This window comes from Athene cunicularia, assembly GCF_003259725.1.
Source record: "Athene cunicularia isolate RWA chromosome 2 unlocalized genomic scaffold, athCun1 chr2_part1, whole genome shotgun sequence".
Classification (NCBI taxonomy): Eukaryota; Metazoa; Chordata; class Aves; order Strigiformes; family Strigidae; genus Athene; species Athene cunicularia.
This window is the reverse complement of record NW_020799095.1, coordinates 151,097,222-151,123,229: the sequence shown is the minus strand read 5'-3', so window position 1 is coordinate 151,123,229 and position 26,008 is coordinate 151,097,222. Positions and strand designations below refer to the sequence as shown.

Genomic DNA, 26,008 nt, shown 5'->3' with positions numbered 1-26,008 from the left:
CATATTACCCAGAAGTAAGTGAGATTGAGTCACGAGGTAAAGGGAGTTGAAACCCCAACAGTGAAAATTCAGATGCAATGATGATAAAAGACAATTCTCTTGGCACTTGGTTTTGGTTTTTTGTTTGTTGGTTTTTTTTATACATTTCACTTACATGCATGAAATGAAAGCTCTGTGTGTGCTTGTCTAGAAAACCCAGGTAAAACACATATCCAGGGAATGTGAGGAGCACCACTCAACAAAACGCTCCCAGGGCTGTAGAGAAAAGCACTCTCTGGTTCACCTGAGCTGGAAAGAATTAATGGAAAGAAATTGTCTGGCCTATGCATGGCACAGGCAGAGTAATGCATACTTCTTACAAAAACATAAAATTAGCTAGTGTGGGGGCCAGCTTCTTAATGAATACATCCATAACCCTCCCCAGGGCAGAGGACAATTTCTGCCATGCAAGGGGGAAACAGATGAGGGGAAATGCAGGCTTGGGGTATCATGTCTGTTATTTTTTTATCTTCTGCAAATAAACTTCATGTCCATGTCCCTAGTCATGGCATCTCCTTGATAGGAACATTTTGCTAAGCATTATCCTATCAGTAAGCCCAAGCTGTCAAAGCCAAAATAAGCTAGTGGGGTAGGTTACCTCTGAATCAACAGAATTAATCTTTTCAGCACAATCTTACAGAAGATCTTGACAAAAGCATCCCTATGCAGCTTCGTCACATAGAGTGCTGGTAAGGGGAAAGAGTGTGAGGAGTGGGGCACTCATAGGAGAAACCAATAATTAATTGGCTGTGGAATTAATGTTGGCAACATGGTTTTGGATTCTATAGCCATGCGACCCTGTCTGCAGATTCAGCATCTTCTTGGGAGAGGTGGGATCCCCTAACCAGGCAGGGCAAAACTATTTTCACCAGTAGGATTGCAGACCTCATAAAGATGTCTTTAAACTAGGAATGATGGTGGAGGGATGGGGTGACCAGCAGCCATGTGAGGGAGCACTGAACGGGACTGCTGAGTAAAGGTCATGGGGCGGTGTGACAGGACGGGTTCACAAAGTCATCAAGAAGGCACCATTGCGGAGAAATACTCCAAACCATCTCGAGGAGCTCAGCATGCTGGGGTGCATCTCGGAAGTGCCATACACTGTGGAATGGCTGGGAAACAACGGCCATGTGATGAGCGATCCAGACTGAGTGGCCCCGCTGTAATCAGGCTGTAGCTGTTGTGAAGAACACCTGCAAGGCCAAGGGGCCGAGAAACTGCGTGGGTTGCAAAAAGATAAGAAAACTGGAAGGTGGAAAACAAGATGTTTGCCTAACAGAAGAACTGCGCATGGACACCACAACGGGACCAACCATAGAGGGCATGAGGGTGCGTGGACAAGTAGTTTTAGCCTATTAGCAATCAAGTAGCTGCATGTGTGCTTTATGATAGTCTATAAATTGTTGTGTATCCTTTAATAAAGTGATGTTAACTTGATCACATTGATCGTATAAGTTGTGTCCAGAACTTCCGCATCATCATTACACTAATGCACACAGTATGGGAAATAAAGACGAAGAGTTAGAGCTGTGTGTGGTTGCAGAGCCGTGGGGCTGTGGAGACATGGTATGGCTCCCATGACTGGAGTCTTGCCTTAGAAGGATCCAGGCTCCTTAGGAAAAACAGGATAGGAAGATGAGGAGGAGTCACCCTTTATGTAAGAGAGCAGGTGGAGTGCTGGGAGCTCTGCCTGGGGATGGATGGATGAGGAACTGGTGAAGAGTTTATGTGTTAGGATTAAAAAGAGGACTGGCAAAGAGGGCGTTGGACTGGTTGTCTGCTGTGGGCTATCTGATGAGGAAAAAACAAGTGGATGAGGCCCTCTGCAGACAGATAGGAGCAGCTTCACATTCAAAGGCCCAGGGGACCTTCAACCACCCCAATATCTGTTGCAGGGATAACACAGCAAACAATCCGAGAGGTTCTGGAGTCCGTTGATAATAACTTTGTGGATCTGATGCACAAATGGCAATATCTGCAGGTGTCTAGAAGAGGCCCATCCATCTCCAGTGCTAAACTTCATTCTCATGGTAACAGAAGGGTTCTTCAGCCAAAAGCACCCAAGGAAATGATGTTGGGGTTGGTTGCTAGAGCAACAGTCACTTATTTCTGTTCTCATAAATGGCCACTCAACTGAACTACAAGTGCCTCGACAGCTTGAAACTTTCCCACTGTTTCAGACTAAATAACATTATTTTACAGGTACAAGCTTGTTCTTCTCTTTGCCGTGCTGGGATAAATAGACACAGTTCCATGAAACAAATTTTATAACTGCTCTTTGGGAGAAGAGAATCCCCAGTTCCTCTGAAGAAAGGGTGAGCAATGCAGCTGCCACTATTTGTATTAGTACCTCATGAAGGCAAGTGCATATTTGTCTACCTCTGTAGGCTTCTGCCTGTGTTGTAACAGAGAATAAAGATGACCCGAATAATACAGTTATTGCATTCTTTTTGCCTAAGGCAAAAGAAAATGCTGTTCTCTTTTTGGTTTAGAGGAGCTGTTTTCCCATCCTACCTGTGTATATAACCTGACTAGTTATGCCAAAATAACATGCAAGATCTACATCCCTTATCTGAACTATTTTCATTCAGCTTTCACCAGTTATATCACTGCAGCTCCGTCACATTTCTCAAAGTCACAAAGAAAGACTCACATTGTCCTGCAAACATTTACGCTTCTAAACGAGTCATGTTTCTTTCTCTTGGATGGTTTTTGAACCAACTTTCTGTCAGTGTACCTGTGACATCCCCAACTCCCTAAAATGGGAAGAGATCCCAAGATCAAATACTGGCCACATATTTTAAGATTACAGCAGCAGAGACACAGCGACTAATTTACCAGTCCTCTACGTCTTTGTGCAGACCAAACGTACACAAATCGATGCGCAGCAAATCCCTCTTTCTGGAAGAAGACTCCACTGCATCAAGCAAAAGAATTCCTCTGACTTTCTTTTTCTTCCATTACTTTTCCAGGCTTAGGTCTTGGTGCAACTAATGTTTCACTTCACACTTGAAGTCTGGGCATTTTATATTTGAAAATAATAGGGTGAAGAAACTCCATAACGTGATATAAAGTGGATGCTCCCTCACTTTACAAACATCACTACATGCTATCTGTCAGACTAGAGCCCACAGACCTGCCAAGATAAATATAAGCATGGCAGCTGGTGCTTTCCTTCAGTCTCAGAAGAACCTCCTGATGGTGTCAATATATTCAGTCCTCAAGTACTGCTGGGATTCAGTGATAAACCACATTGTCACTTATTGTCTAATGATAATAATAAACAACCTCCTTCAAAGTAAAATATATTTTCATGAATGCAAATATATTGCTTATTTTATAAGCTTTTGAATGTAGGGAGGGGGTTTTTTTTAGGTTTGGGGGGGGTTGAGTGTTGTGGTTTTTTGGTTGGTTGGTTGGTTGGTTTTGGTTGGTTTTTTTGGTGTTTTTTTTGGTTTGTTTGTTTGTTTTTTTTTTCTTCACCTGTGAAATCAGCTCAGTTTTGTTGCTTGTTTTAAATACTGTTGCCTTTCCGGCCTGAAGTCTGGTTTAACAAGTAGACACTGTCAAGAGTCAAGAGGGTCCATTAGCACGCTTCCACACGTGTCCTCCTCCAGTCTGACTGCCTGAATGACACAACCAAGAGTCTGTTGTCAGATGCACTAATGCAAACAGAGCTCGGAAATCGTTCGACTGGATCCTTAACTAAATGCTCCTGAGTTATGTGTCTCAGCTGGGACATCTGCAGAAAATGAACACGTCTTGAGAATGGTCCCTGAATACCTGAATGTAACAGCCTTAATATCTACGTTCAGCTGAATGTGGTCTGCAAAGTCCCTCATTTGGTTGAGTTTCCTAAGTGATCTCATAGGAGGCTATTATGTGAATGGGTACATTTACGTTCTTATTGGTTCCTGATGAATTGGGAAATCTTCTCTTGTCTTTCTTGCTTTCAGCCACTTGTTGAGACATGGAGTTACACGTCCGTACAGAGCACAGCCCATGCGTGAAGGGTACACCGGGGTGTTTCCAAATCAGTGATAATCTATTCCACTTCGCACTCACTTCCCAAGAAACCTCCGATTTCTTTGTGCATCCTGGGTACATGCCCTACCATCAGCGTGTTGGTCTGTTATTGGAGTATAACAAAGCTTTATTGTAACCCACCCCAGCTGCTGAGATTGCTTGGTCTTGCTGCCCTTAACTGCCTTGTAGACTACAGTGTAAAGGTCACAACACTGTGTATACCCCTGACCTTGCTCTCCCTTTTTATCTGGGCTGCAGCAGCAGCAGTGGCTTCCCCTATTACTTTTCACACGATCTTGGCTTTGGACAAGCACTGAAGATTCTATTCTGCAAGGTGCTCGGTTTCATGTTAGACACAGGGTGATGACCATGGCTACAAGTGAATTGTTGGTGTGGGCTACCATGATCTCTGACCACCTCATCTAACTCAAGATAATAAGCAGCACAAATAATGAATGAGCTTTTGTCCTTCTTTCCTGTTTCTGCTCTCTGTGAGCGTGAGTTTTTGTGTCTTCCCTTCAGTGTGGACTTTTACATTTCACTCTAGTGCTGACAGTGCTGACAACGCAGCACACGCTGCTTGGTAAGGGAAAGCATAATGGGTGACTCTACACGTGCAAATTTACTACTGCCTAAAGATTTGTCTGCTGTTCTCTGTTTGACCCTCAGAATGGGACTGGGCTGGTATACGTGCAGTTAATGAGCCAGATTATTTTATACAAGAAAAAAAAAGGCTCTTTTATGAGGTTTATTGCCATCAGTAAGATTATTCTTGCAGCAATTTATCTGAAGTAATTTTTGGGAAGTTGGAACTTCCATGTTCTATTTTTTTTTTTCTGGTAATGCTGCAATTGAGCAATAAATCTCATAAAGGCAAAAGCTGCTCAGGGGGGTCGCTTTATACCTGCTGGGAGGTGTTGTATTCTGCCACGGACAGACTGTGCTTGGGAGGCCATGGTTTAAGTAGATCAAACACGCCACGTAAAGCAAAAAAAGGTCAAGCAAGTTGTAAATATCAGTGACTTTACTTTGTAGGTAAAATATATGACCTTTCCAAGACAGCAAACAAAAATAAAGTATATTTATTTCTATGAATCATTACCCCTCTGATCCTCATTTATTCCTGTGACAAACTCAGCTTGACAATTCTTTCATCAGTTGACTGAGCTATAGGACCCCATAGCATATGCAGTCAGCTGCGTGATGGAAGGTGAGTTGTTAATTGTAGACGAAAGTGGACTTCTGAAAAATGTGGCATTCAGCTGAAGTTAAGGCATTTATCCAAACCTTACCAGTTCATGATCTGGATTTTAAAAAATTAAACATTATTATTTTGATCTTTTCTTTTTTGTAATTTTAAAGATATTTACTTGCAGTTTGAAATTGTATTTCTTTAAATTGGAAAAAGTGTTGTTTACAGCACAATGAAAAAGAAAGAGCATGCTACAGATAAGTAGCTGGAAATTCCCAATCAAAACTCGATTGAATGCTTTTCTGGTCTTTAAATTACTTTCAGAGATTATTTTAGAGAAAAAAAAAAAAAAAAAAGACATGCCTATAAATTTCTGCACAAAAGAAATGTCTTGTTGAAACACCTTTTTTTCATCAGAAAAAGGAGATTGAAAGTAATCAAAGTGAATCAGGTCTGTTGCCATGATGTGATATCCTCCTATTTGCAAATTCCGTGGGATTAAAACTAGAGCCTCGGATTGCCCCAAACCACCTGAGAGCATCATATGGGGACTGTGGGTACCTCAGTTAGGTGTCTGGAAGTGTCCACCAGGCCGTGAAGGTTGAGGCCATACCGTGCGCCCTCAGGAAACTCTTCACATGCCGACTCTTCTCCTGTGGTAAATATCAGTAATTTGAGACCACTTGTCTCTGCAAGACAGAACAGTGAATTGCTTTGCATCTGCTAAAGTGGCAGTATTTCTGCACCCTACCATTTAGCACAGAGCAAATGATACGAGGTACCTTGTTCTCTTGCGGGATGTGCTATTTTCCAATAGATATAGGTAGGACAACGTTTGAATTTTAAATCCCTGGAAGATGTATCCTGGCAGGCATGGCAAACCTCTGGCAGGGCAATACCATTTTTCAGCACATACATATGTAGCAGATACTTGACATTTCCAAGATGCATTTCAAGGACAGTATAAATCACTCAGGAGCTGAAGTGTTGTAATTTATGCCCGTGTTTGGCCACTACCTTTTAGCTGTTATTCATAGACTAGGGCTTTGGGCTGTTGGCTGAAGAAAACCAGCAGGAAGAGCTGGTTATGACATTTTAGGCTAGTTTAAATAATCTTCCCAGACCTGCCTGGAAAATCAGGGTGAGTGATGGTTCCGTGCCTCAGTCCTTCCCTCCGAGGGTCATGGTGTGTTGCTGTGTGGAAGAATGAGAGCTCTGCCCAAATCAAATAAAGCTAGGCTCTGTCTGCCTTCTGTTAGAAGTAATAACCGCAGATCCTGATGACTCGTGGAGCTGCAAATTGTATTTCATTGCACCAGTCTAAGCCAGTGTGACCCATTTAGCTTTAGTTTAGCATACAGGCAAGATTATTTTGTAAATCCTCTTGTGTGCAGAATTTATAACTTGACGTTTACACTGAAGTTTGCAAATTACTAACCCTAAGACATTTTAAACTTCACTGCAGAAGAGCTGCCATAGTTTTCCTTCTCCTTAACATCCACGGTTGAGCCTGTAGAGAGGCTGAGGGTCCTTTGTTCGTGGAATGACACTCGCTTAAAACTCCCCAAGTACATAGCAATTAGAATGGGCAAAATACATTTTCACGCTGAAAGCAATTTCACTCCAAACTTTGTTTTTAATTAGGAAAGAAACTTTTTTTTTTTTTTTTTTTTTTTTGTTATTGTGCTTCTCAGTATGTTATATTTATTATTTTTAGCCAGAAGTTGTAGTGATAAAAGAGGGTTAAGCTTATTAAAGTGCTAAAAATAAAAGCGTACTACGAAATCTGAAGGGGCCCATTTTGGTTACTGCCAAGTGGGAGTGTTTTAAAATTCTCATTCACAAGCTCACTTTCCTGTCTTTCAAGCAGTTTTACTGAAAATGCCGCCTTGTGAAACCAGTCCACTGTTGCTACTATAAAGATTCGGGTCATACGGGTTGATTCCTTGATACATTAGGACAAAAACCCCAACACCAGCCACCGTCACTCCAGCAATTGCACATATAAAAGTCGTGTTGGTCATTAGCATGGCTTGATCTCAGAAGACGGGTAAATAGATAGGGTTGAGAGACACCTCTTAGGGCCATCCATGGTTTCTGTCTTTGTGTGACAAATGTATCATAAAATCATAACAAATTCCATCTAAGAGCTGGTTAGGTCAGTCGCCTTCACGACTCCTATTGAAAAGGATGTGTTTTAGCTGGAAAATTAGAAATATTTTCCTAATTCCATGATGCATTTGTTTGAACCCCCGTCTGCCTTGGTGCGGGCCTGTCCCTCAATTTAATAAAATGGCGAGGTGATCTCCTTAGATTTTTTGTTTGTTTTCAAGCTGTACCATACCTTTGTCATCACAGACTGAGGACAGAAAATTGTTGTGGGATTCAGGCTCTTTGGAAAATCCTGGACCCAGGGCTGGGGTTATCCCACCTGTTTGGGAACAGTCCCCGTTTCTTCATACCAAAGCCAAAGAGAAATGAAAAGACCAACCCCTCCAGGACTTTTTTTCAGTCTACCTAAGCTCCTACCACCCTTCTGGAAATATTTGTCTCTTCATCTGCAAGCAAAGTACCTTGCAAGGAGACTGAAAGTGAGCGGGTTGAAGCTGTGAACCATCACTGGCGTGCAGCAAAGATGCACTGGAATAGCTGTGACACATTCATCATTGACTTATTAACATCACTGGCTTACCAACATCACTGACTTATTACTTATTTCCTTGTGATTTGACCCAAATTCTCTTCCTTCCTTTGCTTTCCTGTGTTAATCAGCAGAAATATCTAGTTAAATTGTGTTACATATTTATGTCTCATTTTTATAGAGTTTTAGTGCTGGTTTTGTGGGGGTTTGTTTGCTTTAGTTTTCCCCCTGTGTCTCAGGATAACAAGTTTATTAAAAAAATGAATTTAAATGGTTGGTTTGCTTATTCTAAGGATGGTATTACTCCATTAGGAGAACAAGTGAGCAGAAACACTGCCACCAGGGTCCAGCATCTTCCTGTGACATCGCATCAACTTGTACAGGACATGGGGCACATGTCCATCCTCCTTGTGAGAGCCCGTGCTGGGAAAAATGTCGATGATGTTTGCAAAACACAGTGCAATAACGTACGATTAGCCCATTGCATGTAGTGCTAAGGGGGTGTTTACAGTGTTTAATTTTGTGTAACGAAGGCAAATCTCCTTAGGCCTCCCAGCAGGCAGCAGAAAACACTAGGTACCTCTAGAGGACCATTTTAGGGAGTTAAATTAAGCTCCTTCTGTGACTTCCCCCTGCCCTAAAAGGAGCACGGATTACTCTTGTTTTGGTAGGATGGATACCTTTCATAAATTTCTCCTCTGTAGCTCTTCTATGCCTAAATTATTAATTTTCCGAGGACAATCAACCTTTAAGAGGCATTGAATAGTGAAGGGTGTCTGCGCTGAGGTCCTAGGAAACATCAGATACATGAGCAAGTTCTGTTACTTTGATTAGGCAGCTGTCAAGGTGTTCAGCACCTTGACTCCCTACCCCTTCCAAATTTCCCAAACGCCCCCATCCTTTCCAAATCCCATCACAAAGTAGCTTAAAACATAGAGCTACTTTCCTACATAATGTTGTATTTTGTAACCCAAAACCATGGCCAAACTTTGTGCTTCTAAAATTAGCAGGCGTCCGAGCAGGATACATTCTGAGTTTTGGTTCAATTTTTTACCTGATTTTTTTTTTCCCCGTCCTAACGTGTCACAGCTCGGCTGTAGGACAGCTTTGGCATGTTGGAGCTTTGAGTGGTCAGGATCTGAACTGATGCAAACTGGTGTTTGGTTCTTATGCACCTTCACAGAACGTATAAAAATATTTCTAAGCAAAACCAGACTGGTTAACTATGAATCATATAGTCATGCTTAACCGTGGAAGTAAATACTTGTCAACAACTAGACAACTAAGAATTTGTCACCTTGGGTGAGTGACAGGTTATTCTAGCTGACGCTTCCTGGCTGTGTTAATGACCTGATAACTCTTTTGTTTTCTCTGCTTTGTGCCCTGTTGTTTCCATATGCAGGGAGGTTCATATACACAGCGCTGGAAACTGGACTGGAACTTGTAGCTGCCAAACACAGCACTGTCTTAACATGAAAACATGGACTGAAAGCACTTGGTTGTCCTACAAATCCAGTCTAGCCCACAGACCTACCACTTCTCAGCTATTTCTCAGTTCTAACCATAAAAACCAAACGTCCCTCGACTGCTCCTCCTATGAAATATGTCGAATGATCAATTACTGACTTGTGGGTCAGCCTCAGCGTTTGGCTGGAAATACATCAGGGCCAGCCCAGGAGTTTTATTCTTTTTAACCAGAAGTGTGATACCAGTTGTCCAATAGCACTTGTGGAGATGTGGTAGTAGGATTTTCCTTGTAAACTCACCTAGGACCTCATTATTATCAAGTGACAGTTTGAAATCTGCCTACCATCCCTTTTTTTTTTTTTTTTTTTTTCTCAGGCACACCTATTTGAGGTACACCCTGGGTAGATCCATTCACATGACTAAAATGTTGCTCACCGCAGTGTGCTGTTGTGTCATTCATGTTTCTGTTCATCGATTTTGGTAATTCCGCACCATTTTTTTTTTCTACTGGCATTGAAAAGAAAAACCTGATACTTTACCAGAAATGCCTTCAGCTCAATGCAATACTGGACATAAACTCTTCAAGGCTGTCACACTGATGTGTGTGTGGATGCAGCTCTTCTAAGGCTCCGTGAAAGAAAATTTGATATTGCTTCATACATACAGAAAGGTTTTGTTCTTGGAGGCCCTTTGATCTCTTCCTGATGAATCCTGAATGCAAGGAAAGCATTTGAGCAGATGTCAGTGATATCAACCAAGGCCTATGGTGTAAAACTCTTAATAAAAACTGTTTTAGAAGAAGCGTTGGATATAGCCAATAAAATTATGCTATATCATTCTATAAAGTTGTTGGCCATGTAGTTTTTATTTGTTTTGTTGTTGGTTTTTTTTTCTTGTGTACTGCAGCATGCATAATCTAAAATAAAAGAAATGGAAAACCATCTCTCCCAGATTTAATACAAGTCTTTTAACAGGTTTCCAAGTTTTAAGCTGAAGTTTGTTTATTCCATGGTTCTGTTGGTTTGCAATTTCTTTGCTGTTTTGTTTTAGCTTGAGTTATCAGAAATTCATAATTACATTAACAGACTTGAAACACTGTTTCTCTTAAAAATGGAAAAAAAAAAAACCCACAAAAAACAAAAACCTGTACAAAACCACTTTCCACAGTTTATCTGCAAACCCTCATTTCTGTACCCATCGCAAGAGTGGCCAGACTAATTAATGTTCTTTCATTCAAAAACAAAAGAATAAATTACTGAAATCTTCTGTGGCATGTCTTAATCCAGCTCCTAATACAATCAGTTGAAGAATTTCTATTCATTTTATTAAGGATTAGAGAAATCCCTGGAACTTTATTCTCGAATTTCTACCTGTGACTGAATTCCTCCTGACTCTTTTCGTATACTCCGTGGTGTAATATCTGCTCTAAACCACACAGGTGCAGACCATGTGCACATATTTTTCCATTGTGACCAGTACGTCTTTTAGAGGACAAGGTGGTCGAGGTTTCTAAGATTTCTGCGGGAAGCACCAACCCTTATTTGCAGGTTTTATACCATAGGTGTCTTGTTTTCTAAGCACAGCTCTGGAGTAAAAGTTAATACTTTTCTTTGATGGAAGTAGAGAGCTGCCAGCTGCAATGTGTAGCTGGTAATCTTTCTTTTCTAGTCTCATTTTGATTCTTCACGGTTTCTCCAGCTTCCCCCAATGTCAGACCTAGCAAGCTAGGTTGAGATAATTCTCCCTTAATTTTAGGTACCGGCAATATGTCTCAATCTGAACCTTCTGAACAAACCTCCATTGCAGCTTGGAAATGTGATCCAGGAGTTTAGGTTGTGATTTTTCTAACCTGTTAAGCAGCAGGCAGCTATTGCAGAGGGAGATGAATTGCACACTATGGACTTACTCTCTGTTGACCATGATAGTGTCCGACGTGATTTGCTCAAATACAGATGCCTGGGGATGGTCAATAACCCACATGTACTCAGATTAATCTTATCTCAGCTTTAATAAAGAGAGCATTTCAGATACATTGTCATGTCCTTTCTGTTATTTAACTCTAGTAAATTTAAATCTCGTAAATTTACCAGCTTTCCTTTGAATTCCCTACCACTCTTCTCATTGGTTTCAGTGGGAATGGGATGAGCTTCCAACCTCCATCCTGTCTGGGGACACATGGAGATCTGTCAGTCATACTGCTTCTGATTGATGGGTTAGGTATTCATCAAAATGGGTGACGTTCCTATTTCCCTGTAGTAATAGCGCTTGCAAACAAGAAGCTGCTCATCTCTCTATGTCCATGAGTAAACTGCTGAATTGCTGTTGGTATAAAGTCTTTGTTTTAGGTTTGTACCCTGTAATTATCTTCTATTATCTTAATTTGCAGATAGTATTGAAGCCAACATTGAGACTGCATCTTCTAACGTAGAATCGGCCAATGAGCAGTTGGCAAAAGCCAGTCAGCACCAAGTAAGTGGGTCTAAAATTCCCTACGGGTACATTCAATAATAGTAGTTAAAATAAAGAGAACTCTTGGCAGCTGTGAACCACATAGCACATGGGCTGTGTTGCATTTGTGCTACCTGGAAAGATGATAAGGCATATTCTAAGTAAGAGGTAATTTTTTTTTTTTCTTATATATATCATTAAATTACTGTAGCACTGACAATTTGCATTAGGTTAGTCATTAAGAGATCTGCATATTAAAGTGACATTTCCCAGTAGGAAGCTCAACAATTAGCTACTGTTTTTCTTGGAAAGACGTCAGAAAAAGTGCATCGTTTAAGTGTATATGTGCTTCTTACTGGAGTTGTTTTCCTATAATCGGGAAACGGTGCTTTTCAAAAACAACTGAGTTGTCAAAAGACACGATGTGGTTGGTGAAGAATGGCGATGGGAATGGTGTTCAGCACTTTCTAATGGCAATTAGAGGATGGGTTTTGTAGACTTTTTCTTCATTGGAGTAAGAATAACACACACAAAAACATTAATCTTTTGGAAAATAGCTTGATCAGAAAGAACTCTTCAGTGGTTATAGTTAGTACTTTCTAGGGATGAAGGGAGGGAAGTGAACAAAGAAAAAAAAAATTATCGTTCTCATTGGATTGACAGAACAAATGCTGTTTGTTTATTTTTTCCTCAATCGTAAATCAGTTTGTTGAAGTCCAAAATGAGTTTCATGTACCTGAAATCTTGTTGCGACAAAATATAGCTGAGGTCCATGCGAGTACGTAGTGTCTCCTTGTTGGTCCTTGGACACAATGAATTCTGAATGTCTGGGGCAAACCTCTAGACCAAAGGATTATGAGCCATAGGCATTTTACTCCCCTGAAAAGGAGTAATGTGATTTAAAAACTATCTACAGCTCATTTTCTGGTGAAACGCACTTTGGAATTTGTGGGTAATAAGAACAACTTTTGTAAAACTTTGATATTGTAGAAAATAAGTGTGGTCTTCAGCTACGTTTTGGTTTTAAAGACATATATATTCAAGATAATGTGTGTCACCCTGCATGTAATCCTGGATTTACTTTGAAAACAGCCTGTTGCTGTTTTTACTGCATGAAGTCTAAAACGAGACTAGAATAAATTTATTACTTGACGGTAAAGCCGGTCGCAAAGCTGCAAATAAGTTAATGACAATTTTGGCTCAGAAAGGCAAAGAGTAGTCAGGCAGAAAATGAACACAGCACAGTGTAAAGGATCTGCTTCCTTGAGCCAGCTGGAGCTGCTGAAATAACCTGCCCAGTTAGGGGGGGCTTTTATTCTTTGGATATGTTAATCAAGATGAAGGTATAGCCAGTTTTATCAACTCATAGGGCATAAACGTGTACTGACAGGTATTCATGGGAAAACACCTGAGAGTCTCCCTTGCCCTTGAAACAAACCTGCATAGACTGATATCACTTAGAAAAATTCTGCTGCCAAAGAAAATGTGCAATCCAGATCTCCTGTAGAGGACAGGTAGCCGTCCTGCACACTACTGGATGAGGATCGCTTAGACAAATGTGGCAAGCCCAGCTTGCTCTCTGTCACCTCTTTCATGAGGTCCCCCGAGATGTGGACAGAAGATGAGGTGAAGGATTCGTGACTTTGGTTGCTGATCTGCTCTCTGGGGTTTGTCAAATGGCGTATGACGTCTCCTCTGTTACCTGACGTGATATCTGCTCGTCTTACATCCTTTAGGTTGTTGTCTCCGTAACATGACAAGAAGGGTCCTAGTCCCACAGCCCTCAAGGGCTTTTCTAGGAAGCAATGTTGGTGCCACTTGCGTGCACATGGATAACACGATGCGAGTATAGGTCACCCTCCTGGGTTGCACGTGTGATTTTGGCTGCTTTAAGAAATATCCAGAATGGATCTGGGACAACAGTCAGCCAGATGGCTTTGGGATGTGCTGCTTTCAAGGGAGCTGCCATAGTTTTACACACTAAATTCCCTCCATACGCTTCTGTGCTTCTCAGAGGTCAAAAGCACGGGTTGGTTTTTTTAAATCTTACTGAGTAGTTTTCCTTCTTTTGTTAAACTGCCAATTCATTAATGTATTTGGCTGTTACCTACAACCTCTAGTAGAGTGTGATTGTCCTGTAAATGCAGACTGGCTTACACACATTTGTTATTCATTCCTATTTGTATGTATATATGTATATAAATGTGTGTGTATATAGTATTTTTAAATGGACAAATGTATACATGAATTGAGAAATCAGAAATGTCAGCCTTGCTGAAACGTTCACGCTCAAGACCTACTGTAGACCTTAATGAATGGATTTCTGTCAGGAATTAAGTATCTGGTTATTTAACATAATGTTTGCATATAATGCAATGCCGTCACTTCAACAGTACAGCTTGGAGCACCAGTCCCAACCTGTACATTAACATAACAAAGCGCCAGTGAACAGCTTTTCTTTAACTAGCACAAAATAAGGCATTTAGGTTCCCTGAAATGATACAAATTTTTCAAACAAATGTAAATATCTTTCCGCTGAGCTCCTTTGTCTGCATTTTACATTTTGTAAGGGACTCTTTCATCCCGAGATGTGGATGCTAACAGTGTTTTATTGCTTTGCGTGAATTCTCATGCCCCCCTAAACTCTTCATCCACCCACAAAAAAACACCCAACAAACCAAACAACAAAAAAACCCACCCAAAAACAGCCTCCCCCCCAAAAAAAAACCAAAACAACAACAACAAAAAAACAACCCAAAACCAAAACAACAAACCCATAAAACAATATTAAAGAGCATATGAGGGAAATGCATGCTAAGTAAGGTAGCAGTGGCCAACTTTCAAGCTGTGGGGTGGCTCCGTGCAGCCCCCAGCCCTCAGCCAGCCCCTGCTCTCAGCCCGGGGAAGGGAGCAGTAGGTGTCTGTGCAAATGATTCTTCTTCCCTCCTCTCTGTTCCCTGCCATCTCCTACCCCTTTTCAATGGATGTGTACTTGCAGGCTGCACCATGGAGTAGGTGTAACTCTTTGCTGGTCACCATAGAGAGGTGAGATACCAAATAGCATCCCTTGTGTGTGTCCATCTGACATAAGGCAGCTTGTCTCAGAAAAAAAAAAAAATGATTGGGCAGAATCAGACAGCTCAGAAAAGTAGATATTCTCAATTTATCACTACGCTCCTGATCTCAGATGCCACAGGAAGTCCCTAAGTCCGTGATGGATACCATAATTATCACCATATTATTGTTTGTGGTCCCTCTTCTCAGCTGTAGACCTCTGTAACCCCCTGTTAGTAACACTTTCTTCCTTCACCAGGTATTTTCTCTAAGGAGTCTTGGTTGTCAGATATTACAGAGACTCTATGGACTATATAGAAAAAACAGCAATGCCCATAACACTTATCCCTGATGTAGAAAAGGTTTATCTCCTTTTATTTTCGATAAATTTTCTCCCGCCGTTGTAAATCATTGTATATATTCTGATTTCAGCACTGCTTAGTTTATGTTGGCTGATAGGTACTTGCTATATCTGTGCTGCAATAGAGGATGTGGTAGATCAACTTGTAATTAATCATTAGTAAAAAAAAAAGGTATTACATCCCACAGAAATGAAAAGTTTAGTGGAAGCTGTCGAAGTTTTGGAAGAATTTTTTTTTTTTTTTTTAAAAGCACAGATTTTTTTCACCTCATTTTAAGTTATTATCATTACAAAAATAACTGTTTGTGCTTAAACTTATTTTTACTACAAGTAACAGTTAAGCTGGGTCACTGCATTATCTGCAGAAAGATGCAGGGTCAAAATGAGTACGAAAACGTTAATGTTGGAGACTGACACTGGAAGCAGAGGAACGGAGGCCTGGTGCTATACGAAACCCCTCGGTCACAGAGGCTTGACAAACTTACTTTGTTGTCCTACTCTTCAGTACACAAATTGAATTTTAAAAATGACCAAGGCAAACAAAGCAGACAGGGAGGATTCAGAAGAAGTCATCTCCCACAGCAGACTTGCTTCAGCGCCTTTCCTTTTTTGTGAGGGTCTCATATCTCTTAGATCTAAGGCAGAAATGATGATCCTTGCCATTTAATACCAATGGCCTAGATTTGTATTCGGAAATGTCACTGTCCAGGCCCATAGAGAAAATTATTCATCCCACCTATCTTAAAACACAAATTTTCACATGAGTCATGTTTAATATGTTTAGAAAATAGGGTTTTATTAGACCAAACATGGGTGACGGCAGCATGTATATCTGGGTTCGGTGTCGACTTCCTTTACACTGACCAGGAGGAGGAATTGCTTCCACCACACATCTTGTCATCTTACAAGAGATGTCTAACGTGGGTCTGATGACTGCCTCTCTGTAGATGCCTGTCTCCTCCTTTGTCTATAAATTCGAGAGGATAGCAATCACATTGCAGACATTGCAGTGGAAAATTAATCCCACGCCTATCACCTATTCCTTTGTCAAAAAAAAAAAAAAAGGAGGATCTAGGGATCTAGGCACCAGAATGCCTCAGTACCTGCCTTTTACATTAGCTCAGGTGGGATGAACATCACACAGAGGGGCTGGCTGCGACAAGATGAGCTGCTTGGCTTTGCTCGGTTTGTTCGTAGCTTCCTGCAGATGGATTGAGAGGAAGAAAAAGAAAGAAATGCGGACTCCACGGATACATATTAAACCAGTTACTCTTTTTGACACGAAGTTTGGCCTAAGTTCAGCTTGGCCGCACTGACTGAAGGACTCTGTGTGCTGACTGTTGAAGCTAATTTGTTTTGGAAGAGCTGCTTGTGTTGCTCTGATTAATGCCGGTTGCTTTACTTCCCTATATCCTCTGTGGAAGTCAAGCTAATTTGGATTCACTGGCGTCGCGAAGGCAAGCAACAGTTCAGTGACCCACTTGTGTAGTCTAAGAACAATGAGGTTTTTTCCTGTAAAGAAGCAATTCCTGGGTCTGGCTTTCAGGGATACACAGAGGGGCACTTTGAAGGCTGGAGCTTTAAGAAAAAAAAAAAAAAATCAACAATAAATCTGTGACATTTTCAGAGATTTTCTTGCCTGGGGACCACCAATAAAGGGCTGGCTTCTGTCGCACATATAACTCATCGGCATTTTAAAAATAAAAGAAAATTTGAGTTTCAAAAATCACCTTCTCAGAGTCTTTGAAATTCCCTGGCATGCTAGCCTCTTAAAGCACTTGCTACTTATAAATACTGCGATAATGAAGATTGTCTTCTCCTCTTCCCTATGGGGGTATGCCCTAAGATCCAGACTTATGTTGCCATTTAATCCTTTTAAAGCTAATGATTCTAAAACTACAGTGCGCAGCCAGTTAGCACCACAGTATGATGGGATTGCACCCTGACATCTCCTGCAGCAGCCACCTAGCATAATGCAGAGCTGCGATGGACTGGCGTGGTTGGAATATTTTGATGCAAACAGAGCTTTGTAGCTCTCCCAGGACAAGAAGAGGCTAGATGCTCGTCAGGCAGATTCGTGACGGAGATGGAATGACAATCTACTGCTAACTGTAAGGTGCAGCGTATCCAATCCACCTCAGGTTGCTGTTGCTTAGCCGTGTCTGTCACCAGTGTGAGCGCGGCTGTTTGCTGCTTCTTTGGGTAATTAGCACTTGGAAGTTTTATTCGAGGGATTATGAAGCTGTTCTTTCTTCTGGCGGTTTCTGCCTGTGAAAGTGATGGGAGCTGAATTAAAGCTGCAATAGGAACTCCGAGCTCTGTTAGGACTCCAAGCAAAAGCCATCACTGAAGTGACTGTAATTACATGACTGAGCCTTAATCCCCACTTCAGCAGCAGACGGAAAGTTTGCCGCCATCCAGAGTCCTCACGATTCTGTGCCACGATCTTCCGTGAGTAAAGGAAGTCCTCCCCAAATTGCCTGAATCTCTCAAAAAAACCCAACCAATTTGCAGTCCCTTTCTACTTTTTGTTTCTCAGTCCACAGCAACACACTCCCACCAGCTCAGTTCAGAAACCTCTGCCAGGGCTTTCCCACTCAGAACTTCCAAAGCAATTTCTCCTCCATAGCACTTGTTTTTCCTTCCACCCTTTTCCTCTTCCATGAAGCCATATCTTAATTTTCGCTCTCAATTCCAGTCTCTCGGTCCTCCCCTGATGACGCGTGGCTGCCAGCAACACTGCTGCCTCAAACAGCCCATTCCCGTATAACGATCCCGCTAATTTGCTTGCCCGGATTGCTCAAACCCGACAGCACAGGGATGTTTGCCTGTATCACCTGTCTGATGTGCCCCCACATGGTCTGTATTGCTGCAGAGCTTTAAAGCAAATCCTTGCTGCATGCCTACTCCTACTTTGAGGCTCCTTTTGTCTTGGCAGTGAGCTGTGGCTAGTGAGCAAGGCTGTCCGGTGCTTTAAACAATTAAATTATTACACCCTTTACTTTCCCCAACAAACACGCAGCAGCAGGTGGTTGGGATATAACGTAACGCTTCCTTTTTTTCCTCGCTCCGCTGGCTCCCTATGAGAGACGGGCTGAGTTTTCAGATTTAGGAGTGTTTTATTTTGAAGCAACTTCTGTTTGTGCCTGTTTTTTTACTGTATTTTAATGCAGCCCATTTACAAAACAGCTGCTTACCATAGGAAATGTTGTTCAAGTCAGCGGCAGTCCAAGTGATAAATGAGCTGCGTGAATGCAGCAACTTAACCTCGGTGAGGTCTGAGCCGTAGCATTTATTTAAACCTATCTTTGTTTTCCGTAAATAATGAATCTGTGTGATCAAATATTTATTGGGAAAGGGTTTGTTTAGAGCTTTTGGATGTCGTGCAGTTGGGAACTCTTGCATACGAAGGTAAAGTCTTTCAGGCTGTTTGTAATCACAACTGCACATTTCTTTATTTGTACCGTCAAAAAGAGAGAGTTGACTCAGACAGGTGGTAGCTTAATCTCTCCTTCTTGTAATATAAAACATGCCCAGTAGGATTTTGGGAAGAAAAAAAAAAAAAAAAGAAATTGTCTATTGTGAGCTCACTTTTTATTTAAGCACAAACGTAAGGAGGAAATGGAAAATTAAGCACAAGGAGGAAATGGAAAAGGCAAGAATGGAGAAGGGAAGGATATGACGGGAGGGTTGGGAGCAAATGTAGTGGTGGGGCATTTCTGATGTGGCTGCTTTGGCTGGTGAGTGAGTTGAGTGGGTAAGATGTAGTCTTTACCAATCGTTGACCTCGGTGGTATGTAACTATATAAAGTCAAGATTTAGGATTATGGGTTACATTATGCATGGTGGTCTGGATTCAGTAGTTCAAAGGCAAGGATTTTGTATGCGAAAGCTGAACAGGACTGATCTGTGACAATTCAGAGATGGCAGAAAGAAATCACATACTGTCTTTTGTTTTTCTATCTCATTTGTTTAACAAAGTCTCTTTCCAGAGTCCAATTTCATTTTGAGGGGTCAGAGATTAAAAAGCAATTTTCCCTCGCCGACAGCAGCATAAACTAGTGAGTTACATTTCTCTTAATGGCCTTATTTAAGAGAGGAGTGCATGGAAATCCTTGGTTACCGAGCAGAAAACCACACTTGGAGTCATCCTTGTGTCCAGCGGTGGCACATATAATCAATTACATTGCCCAAAGGTCAAAGCTTTGAGAAATGGTATTAAACCTGCCTCTTAATGGTCTAAGAATACCAGAAAGTTAGGAATAATAGAATAAATGGAGATGTATACCTAACCTGGATCTGATGAAAACCAGGAGCAGAAGCTAAGTATCCTAGTTTGAGCCCCAGCTGTGTAGCCTGAGGAGGTATTACACTGGGCTGTGAGCTTGTCAGATCTCATCAAGCAGCAAAATGGTCAAGCTTGGACAGTGTTCGTACTGGAAACCTCCACTGAGCATCTTCCCACGTGTGCATCAGTGTTTTTCTGTTCACTTTCTGAGTGACTCCTTCCTGGCACAGGGATGATGCCCAAACAGTGCCACCGTTCCTGAGGTATTGCATCAAGTTTTGATAACTAGTGTCAGTAAAGGTAACACACTGGTTTTCACAGCCACGGTGAAATTAGTAGTTGAATTCCAGTACAGGGTTTTATATTCTGATTTCCGTGCCTTGATGTTTTACTTGATTCTCATACGCATCAGTTTATCAGCTCCTTTTTTTTTTTTTTTTTTCATAGGGACAGTGTAGGGACCTATAGCCAGTATAGTGACACCCGACTTGGTACTTAAAATTTAGGCAGCTGGTACGAGACAAACTAAGCTTCCTTTGCCCATGCCTCTGAAAGACAGTTCATGCTTCTCTTGGATATTGTACATAAGTCTGTGATGAATAGTGCCCTGGAGGTGAACATCCTGCCCTCAGGCTGATAGAGAAGTACCTTCAAAAAAAGTGCTTAACTACTAGGCAGCTAGGGTTTGATTTCTTTGCCTAAAAATAAATATTTAGTATCCTTCTGCGCTGAGTAGAGAATCCTGCTGTATTTCTGGCTTTGACTATGAAAGTCCGTCGTTCCTCCCAAAATCACAAGCCACCACTGCCAGCTGTGTTTGAATGTGACAGAGAACCTGGGGCATCAAACGGCCAGAAGTACCGGAGAAGGTAAATGCTTAGTCCCCTGTTTTGTTTTAATAACTATATTGATCATGAAGGGAAAAATATATATAAGGAGAAAGAAGTCACAGAAAATTAAATTGATTTTATTTCCATTTTGACAAAATTTGGAAGCACTTTGTTGAAAGGTCTTTTCCATCTTCCTGAAATAAATCGCAGGCCTGGGAGGGCACATTTGTAATACAGCTGTCAGGTCATGGCGTGGCACTATGAGAAGTGGAGAACAGGAATTGTTAAGTACAACTGATGTTCAAGAGGAGAAGAGAGAGTGAGTTATAGTCTTGCTAAATCCGACTTCAGCAGCACACGAAGCTCTTGAAGACATTTTGAAATGAAGAATTAAACATGGAGTTCAGTGGAGAGTGGGACGAAGCGGGATTTCACTTTACTTTGAAAAAGTAATTGTGTATCTTTGTGAGGATAAAGGATTTCGTCAGACAAAGGTAATGAAAAAGACTGTCTGGTCTTCAGAGAAACATTTTTCTACCATTACATCACATAAGGATTGTCCTTATTTAGAAGATTCATAGGAAAAGAGGTGCTGCCGCAAGGCCATAGCTGGTTCTTGTATGGTCAGCTCTGATGTCTGTTCGGTTTGTTCTACATCATGCACTGGTGTGAGCTCACACTGGCAGCTCAACCCCATCTTTGACAGTGTTCAGTCATTGCTATATCCTCTACTGGGCTGATGCGTGTGTGCACACCTGCAATAGCTTGGGGATGTTAGGCTTCCTCCTCATTCTCTCACATGCAATACAGCGACTAAGCACAGCTCTCACTGCATTTTCAGATCAGACAGCACAATGTGAATGGATGTAGACCTCATAAAATGTTTTCAGTGCCCACCCCTGGCCCACAATAACAAGGCATGACTAACTTCGTTAGTGTTTAGTTTGAATTGAAGACACCCGACTTTGCCTGCTCTGTAGGGACATACGTCTGATTTGAGTGTCTAAATTCCCATTGTGTTTGGTGGATACGGATGGAACAATTCAGTTGCCAAACACAGGCATCTAGTGTCACTTGAGATGTACTTGGGAATTCCAAACAGCCATGTGAGGCTGACAGATCTGAGACAAGACCTACAGGAAACCCACAGGCTCCTGGGCTGGAGGTCTCCTCAAATGATACTGGACGCTTGTGTGTGGGCAACTGAATTACCAACTCAATGTAGTCAAGAGAGACTGGAAAAAGATTCAACTGAGCTCCCAGTAAATGTGTATTTTGGAACTATCTAATTCACTCCCGACTCTTTATGGGGTGGTTGTACCATAATTATAATAAAAGCTTAGACATCAGACTGTGTGTGGATGGGTAGCACATCAGGTGTGGATACGTATTGCTGAACGGGGGAGGTTCAGACTGGACATTAGGAAAAAAAAAATTCCCAGCAAGAGTGGTCAGACGGTGGAATGGTCTGCCCGGGGAGGGGGTGGAGTCACCACCCCTGGGTGTTTTTAAGGGTCGTTCAGATGAGCTGTGGGGGGATGTGGGGTAGGGGAGGACTTAATAGAGTCGGGCTGAGGGTTGGACTCGATGATCCCGAGGGGCTTTTCCAACCTGAATGATTCTGTGAACTGGTGTTAATGGTCTTGATAAGTGGGAAAAAGCTTAGGTGGAAAATTGGCTGAACTGTCAGGCTTAAAGGGGTGGAACTGGCTGTGTCTGACATGGGGCAACCCATGGTCCCTTTCCACAGAAGCCACTCTTGCCAACACCTGGATACAGACACCCAATACATAGTTATATGCTAATAATTATACAGAAGTTTGAAATAAAAAAATGAAAAAAAAAGCGCTAAATATTATTCATCATATTTTTACTGGACTCTAATATCAAGCAAGACATTTTTTTTTTCATTATACTTGATAGTTAGAAAACATCAGAAGAACTGATTTTACCTCTTGGCTATTGATCATAATCCAACAACCACGACTTACTAGTGAGATAAACTTAAAGCAAAAATCTTACAGTTGGCTTTTTTTTTTTTTTTTTTTTTTAAACATAAAAGCTAGGGCATAACTTCAGCTAAAACCCAGCGACTTAGATGTAATAGTAATCTTCTCTAGCATGAAACAGCTATTTATGACACGGATTTTCTGACACAGAGACAGCTTGCTATAGATTTTTGTTGTCTAACAGAAGAGCAAAGTTTGGGTTGTAGACTCCCTGTGGACCCTCTGGTCAACAAGACTGTCACCTAGAGAGAGAGATTCAAATCTTTATAGGCTCTTCAAACAGTGTAAGCTGGAAAATCTTCAACTAGGCCTGGCACTTGTAGCTTTATAAGAAATTAATGTTTGATTGGGAATGGTGCAGGTGCTTCCTTTTTTGCACTGTGTTCAGTCTAAGAGGGGAATGTATGTTGGATCCATTGGTTCTGGATATGAAACCTATGAAAAAACAGAAACGTACATGAACAGGTAAGACCTCAGTCCTACGTATTCATTAGTTTCTAGTGCTTTCCTGAGAGTTGCACCTGTTTGCTACAGGATAAAATTATTTCATGGACAAAATACTTCATTTTTTTTGAAGCAAGCCCATCCAATGTATCACTCAAATACTGTTAGGCAGTCATATATCCATGGACTCCTGCCAAGTAAGCCAGATATCAATTCTATCTTAGTAGGCCCTCCAATAGTTTCTTTATCATTCCTGTTTGTATTTCTTGATAGACAAATCACTAGACAACAAGTTCTCTAGGCTTAGTTCTACATTAAACACTGATCACATCAGTGATCTCAGTGCGGTTGAACACATCTAAAAATGTAGGAGATTGAGGTTGCCCTTGAAAAGTCTCATTGGTAAATGGGGAGAAGCTTCTTTCAGACAGTCATGCCAATGAAAACCTTCCGCTAGCTGGTTTTGGTTTCCTTAGGAGCATATGAAAAGCTGAATCCGGAAAGTACACTTTGCCTGGTTCTGCTCAGACTTCCAGCAACAGGAGTTTTTTTGGTTTCTCCTTGAGTTATTTCAGTATTAAGTAGAAAATCTAACCCTGGGCTGGTTTTAACCTCTAAAGTTGATCCTCAGGTAGTGTAAATGTGCGCAGTTCTCTAGACTGAATACTTTTTACACCTTTTTTATGCTACAGTTATGTGCTGGTTTTGGCCACGATAGAGTTAACTTTCCTCTAGCTGAGGGGGAGCACAGCTAGAGGGCTGTCATCGGAGTATTCCATATCATGTGAATTCATCCTCCATATAGAGGTGGCTGGTGCTCTCTCACAGCCCATTTCGGTTTCGGTTTCCTGGTCGGTGCAATGGGATTTCTGGTGTGGTTGGGATCACTGCTGGGGGGTGGGCTGCGTACTGGTCACCAGTTGGTAAGCCACTGCTGCATTTTACCTGTTTGGACTTACTATTGCTTCTGTTGTTTAGTTACTACTACTAATTTTTTTTTTTTTTAATTCAACCTAAAAATTTCTATTTTATTTTAGTCCCTCACCTATTTCACAGAAGGGAGTGGGGGGAGTAGTAAACAACTGGACACATGGTGATTGGCTACCGGCCGAGTTCCAACCATGATGTTACAACCTAGTAGTATCAGTTGTCACGGCTTGCCTTCTTATTCATGGTCTATGGAGGCCCTAAGTAATAAACATCAACATGAGCTTATCTTTTAAGGCATTCAAGTGTATCTAAGTAATCTTTTGTCAGCATCAAGAAACTACATGTATTCATTACACTATTTCGAGTATTTTCCATCATCAAACTCTCTTGAAGCAGTAGGTGCTCCAAAGGTAAAGCAAGTCCTTTAGTGCATAGTATAAAACATGGAGAGAAGCTTGTATCCGCAAAAAGCTCAAGGAGAAACAAAGCTCATGAATACTTTTCCTAAGTTCACGAGTACAGTGACAAAGAAAGCACTGCTCCTTGAGGGCTCTACTGCCAGGGGCTTCTTGTTATGTTGCTAAAATGTCGACAATTCACGTTCTGATACGGTGAACCCTCACCACGGACAAGGAGAAGAAAGTGCCTTGTTGCACACGAGTGCCTTAGAAGACAACTCTGATGTCTGTGCCAGCAGAGGTGGAAGTGTTAGAAGCTAGGGGTGCTACAGATGAGTTCTGTCTTCCTCATCTCTTCCTCCTCACAAACTCAGTCTCTGAGAGGTGGTCGTGCCAAACTACCCAGCACTCCAAGCGTGTTCTCTCCAAGTTTGAGAAGCAAGCGCTAGACATCCACAGCCAGTTGAGCACTCTGATATTCTCCTGGTACAAACATCGGAGCTTTCCTCGGTCCAGATCGAAAGTTTTCCAACAGAAGGTCATCCTGGAGGACTCAGTGGAAGAGAAAAGGGCAGCAAATATTGTGGGGTCCTTTGAGTAGACACTGGGGAGACTGGTGGCTTCCTGGCCCTTGTGCAGGGAAACAGTTTCAGTGCAAGGCTGCACTACTGCTCTCCAGGTGTCTTTGTGGATAGGTACTGGGCAGAGTGTGGAGCAGACTGGGATTAAGGTCTTCCGTGGAATGATCTTAGAAGACTAGGAAACATCTAAAGAAACCAGGTCCTTTTCATAACACACAACTTCGTTATTACATTTTTTTTTTTAAGATGACTCTAGAAAAAACACAGTTTATGCAGTGGGTCGAAAGTTCATTATGTTTTTTATGTCTCAATAAATACTGCAGTAGTTCCATCTTTAGTGGGTCCATCTTGTGTATATTTTCCGTAGCTTATTTTTTCTACTTACTGAGTGACAATGTACCATTTTTATTTTTTTTTTTTTTTATAGACAGCAGTGCTGTCCATTTATGAGAAACAATTCTTACATCAGTTCTTTTTACTGTAGAAGACATTTTTCTTACATAGATCTGAAACATATAAAAAGTGAAATAAACTCTGTTCATATTTATCTTTACTCTTTAGAGTCTGTCCCAGTGGATATGACTCTTTTCCTGAAATATTCTTTTTTTAGAAGAGTTTAAAGAAAAGGATATAATCTGTAACTTCAGGCTTTCACTGATGTCAAAGTCACACTTCTCGTTGCCATTAATGGAAGTAGAATAGAGCTCTATCCACTACACGGGTCATATTTGCTGATTTAATAGTGCTGGGGAGAATTCATGATCACACAGGTAAGTTTTTTTCTAAGCAGAGAAATCTTAAATTCTACTCAGTCTCCCAGCTTTCCCTGACTGTCTTCCCAGTTGTGTCTTTTAAAGATAAGGGTATATTATTGAATATTTAGGAGTATAAGGATGTAATAATAACAGATTTCGGCTATCACCAAGATAATAAAAAATGCCACGACCACATTTTTCTTTAAGTTACAGTTTCTTTGACCTAAAAGGAATATGAATGCCATGTATTCATATAACTGCATATACCTTGCTGTCTTCCTTCTTCCTCATTACCGGAAAACATGCAACAGACGTATCCCCAAGGCTCAGAAACCACAGACCAAATGAGACCCTCTTGCCTTTATTTTTAAGTCCCAAGTTTCTGAGGCATTCTGTCAACTTCATGTCATGTGGGCTGAACCATTGTCTGGAGGTGCCCGTTTGTTGCTTTTGGAGGGAGTGTAGGACAGCTGGCTTCCTATTTTGAGCTCCTGGATTAGACATCTGAAGTTTAGTTGGATAAATCTGAACACAAATGCTTCAGA

At 41.4% G+C, this 26,008-nt stretch overlaps 1 protein-coding gene across 6 annotated transcripts in view; it reads left to right on the top strand.

Moving 5' to 3' along the window:
• Positions 1 to 26,008, top strand: part of TSNARE1 (t-SNARE domain containing 1) — a 505,053-nt gene that overhangs the window by 308,967 nt on the left and 170,078 nt on the right. For all 6 annotated transcript variants that reach the window (XM_026843158.1, XM_026843156.1, XM_026843161.1 and 3 more), the window contains one exon: positions 11,752 to 11,834. In XM_026843158.1, coding sequence (XP_026698959.1) covers positions 11,752 to 11,834 — 83 coding nt within the window. The remainder of the gene's footprint in view (positions 1 to 11,751; positions 11,835 to 26,008) is intronic.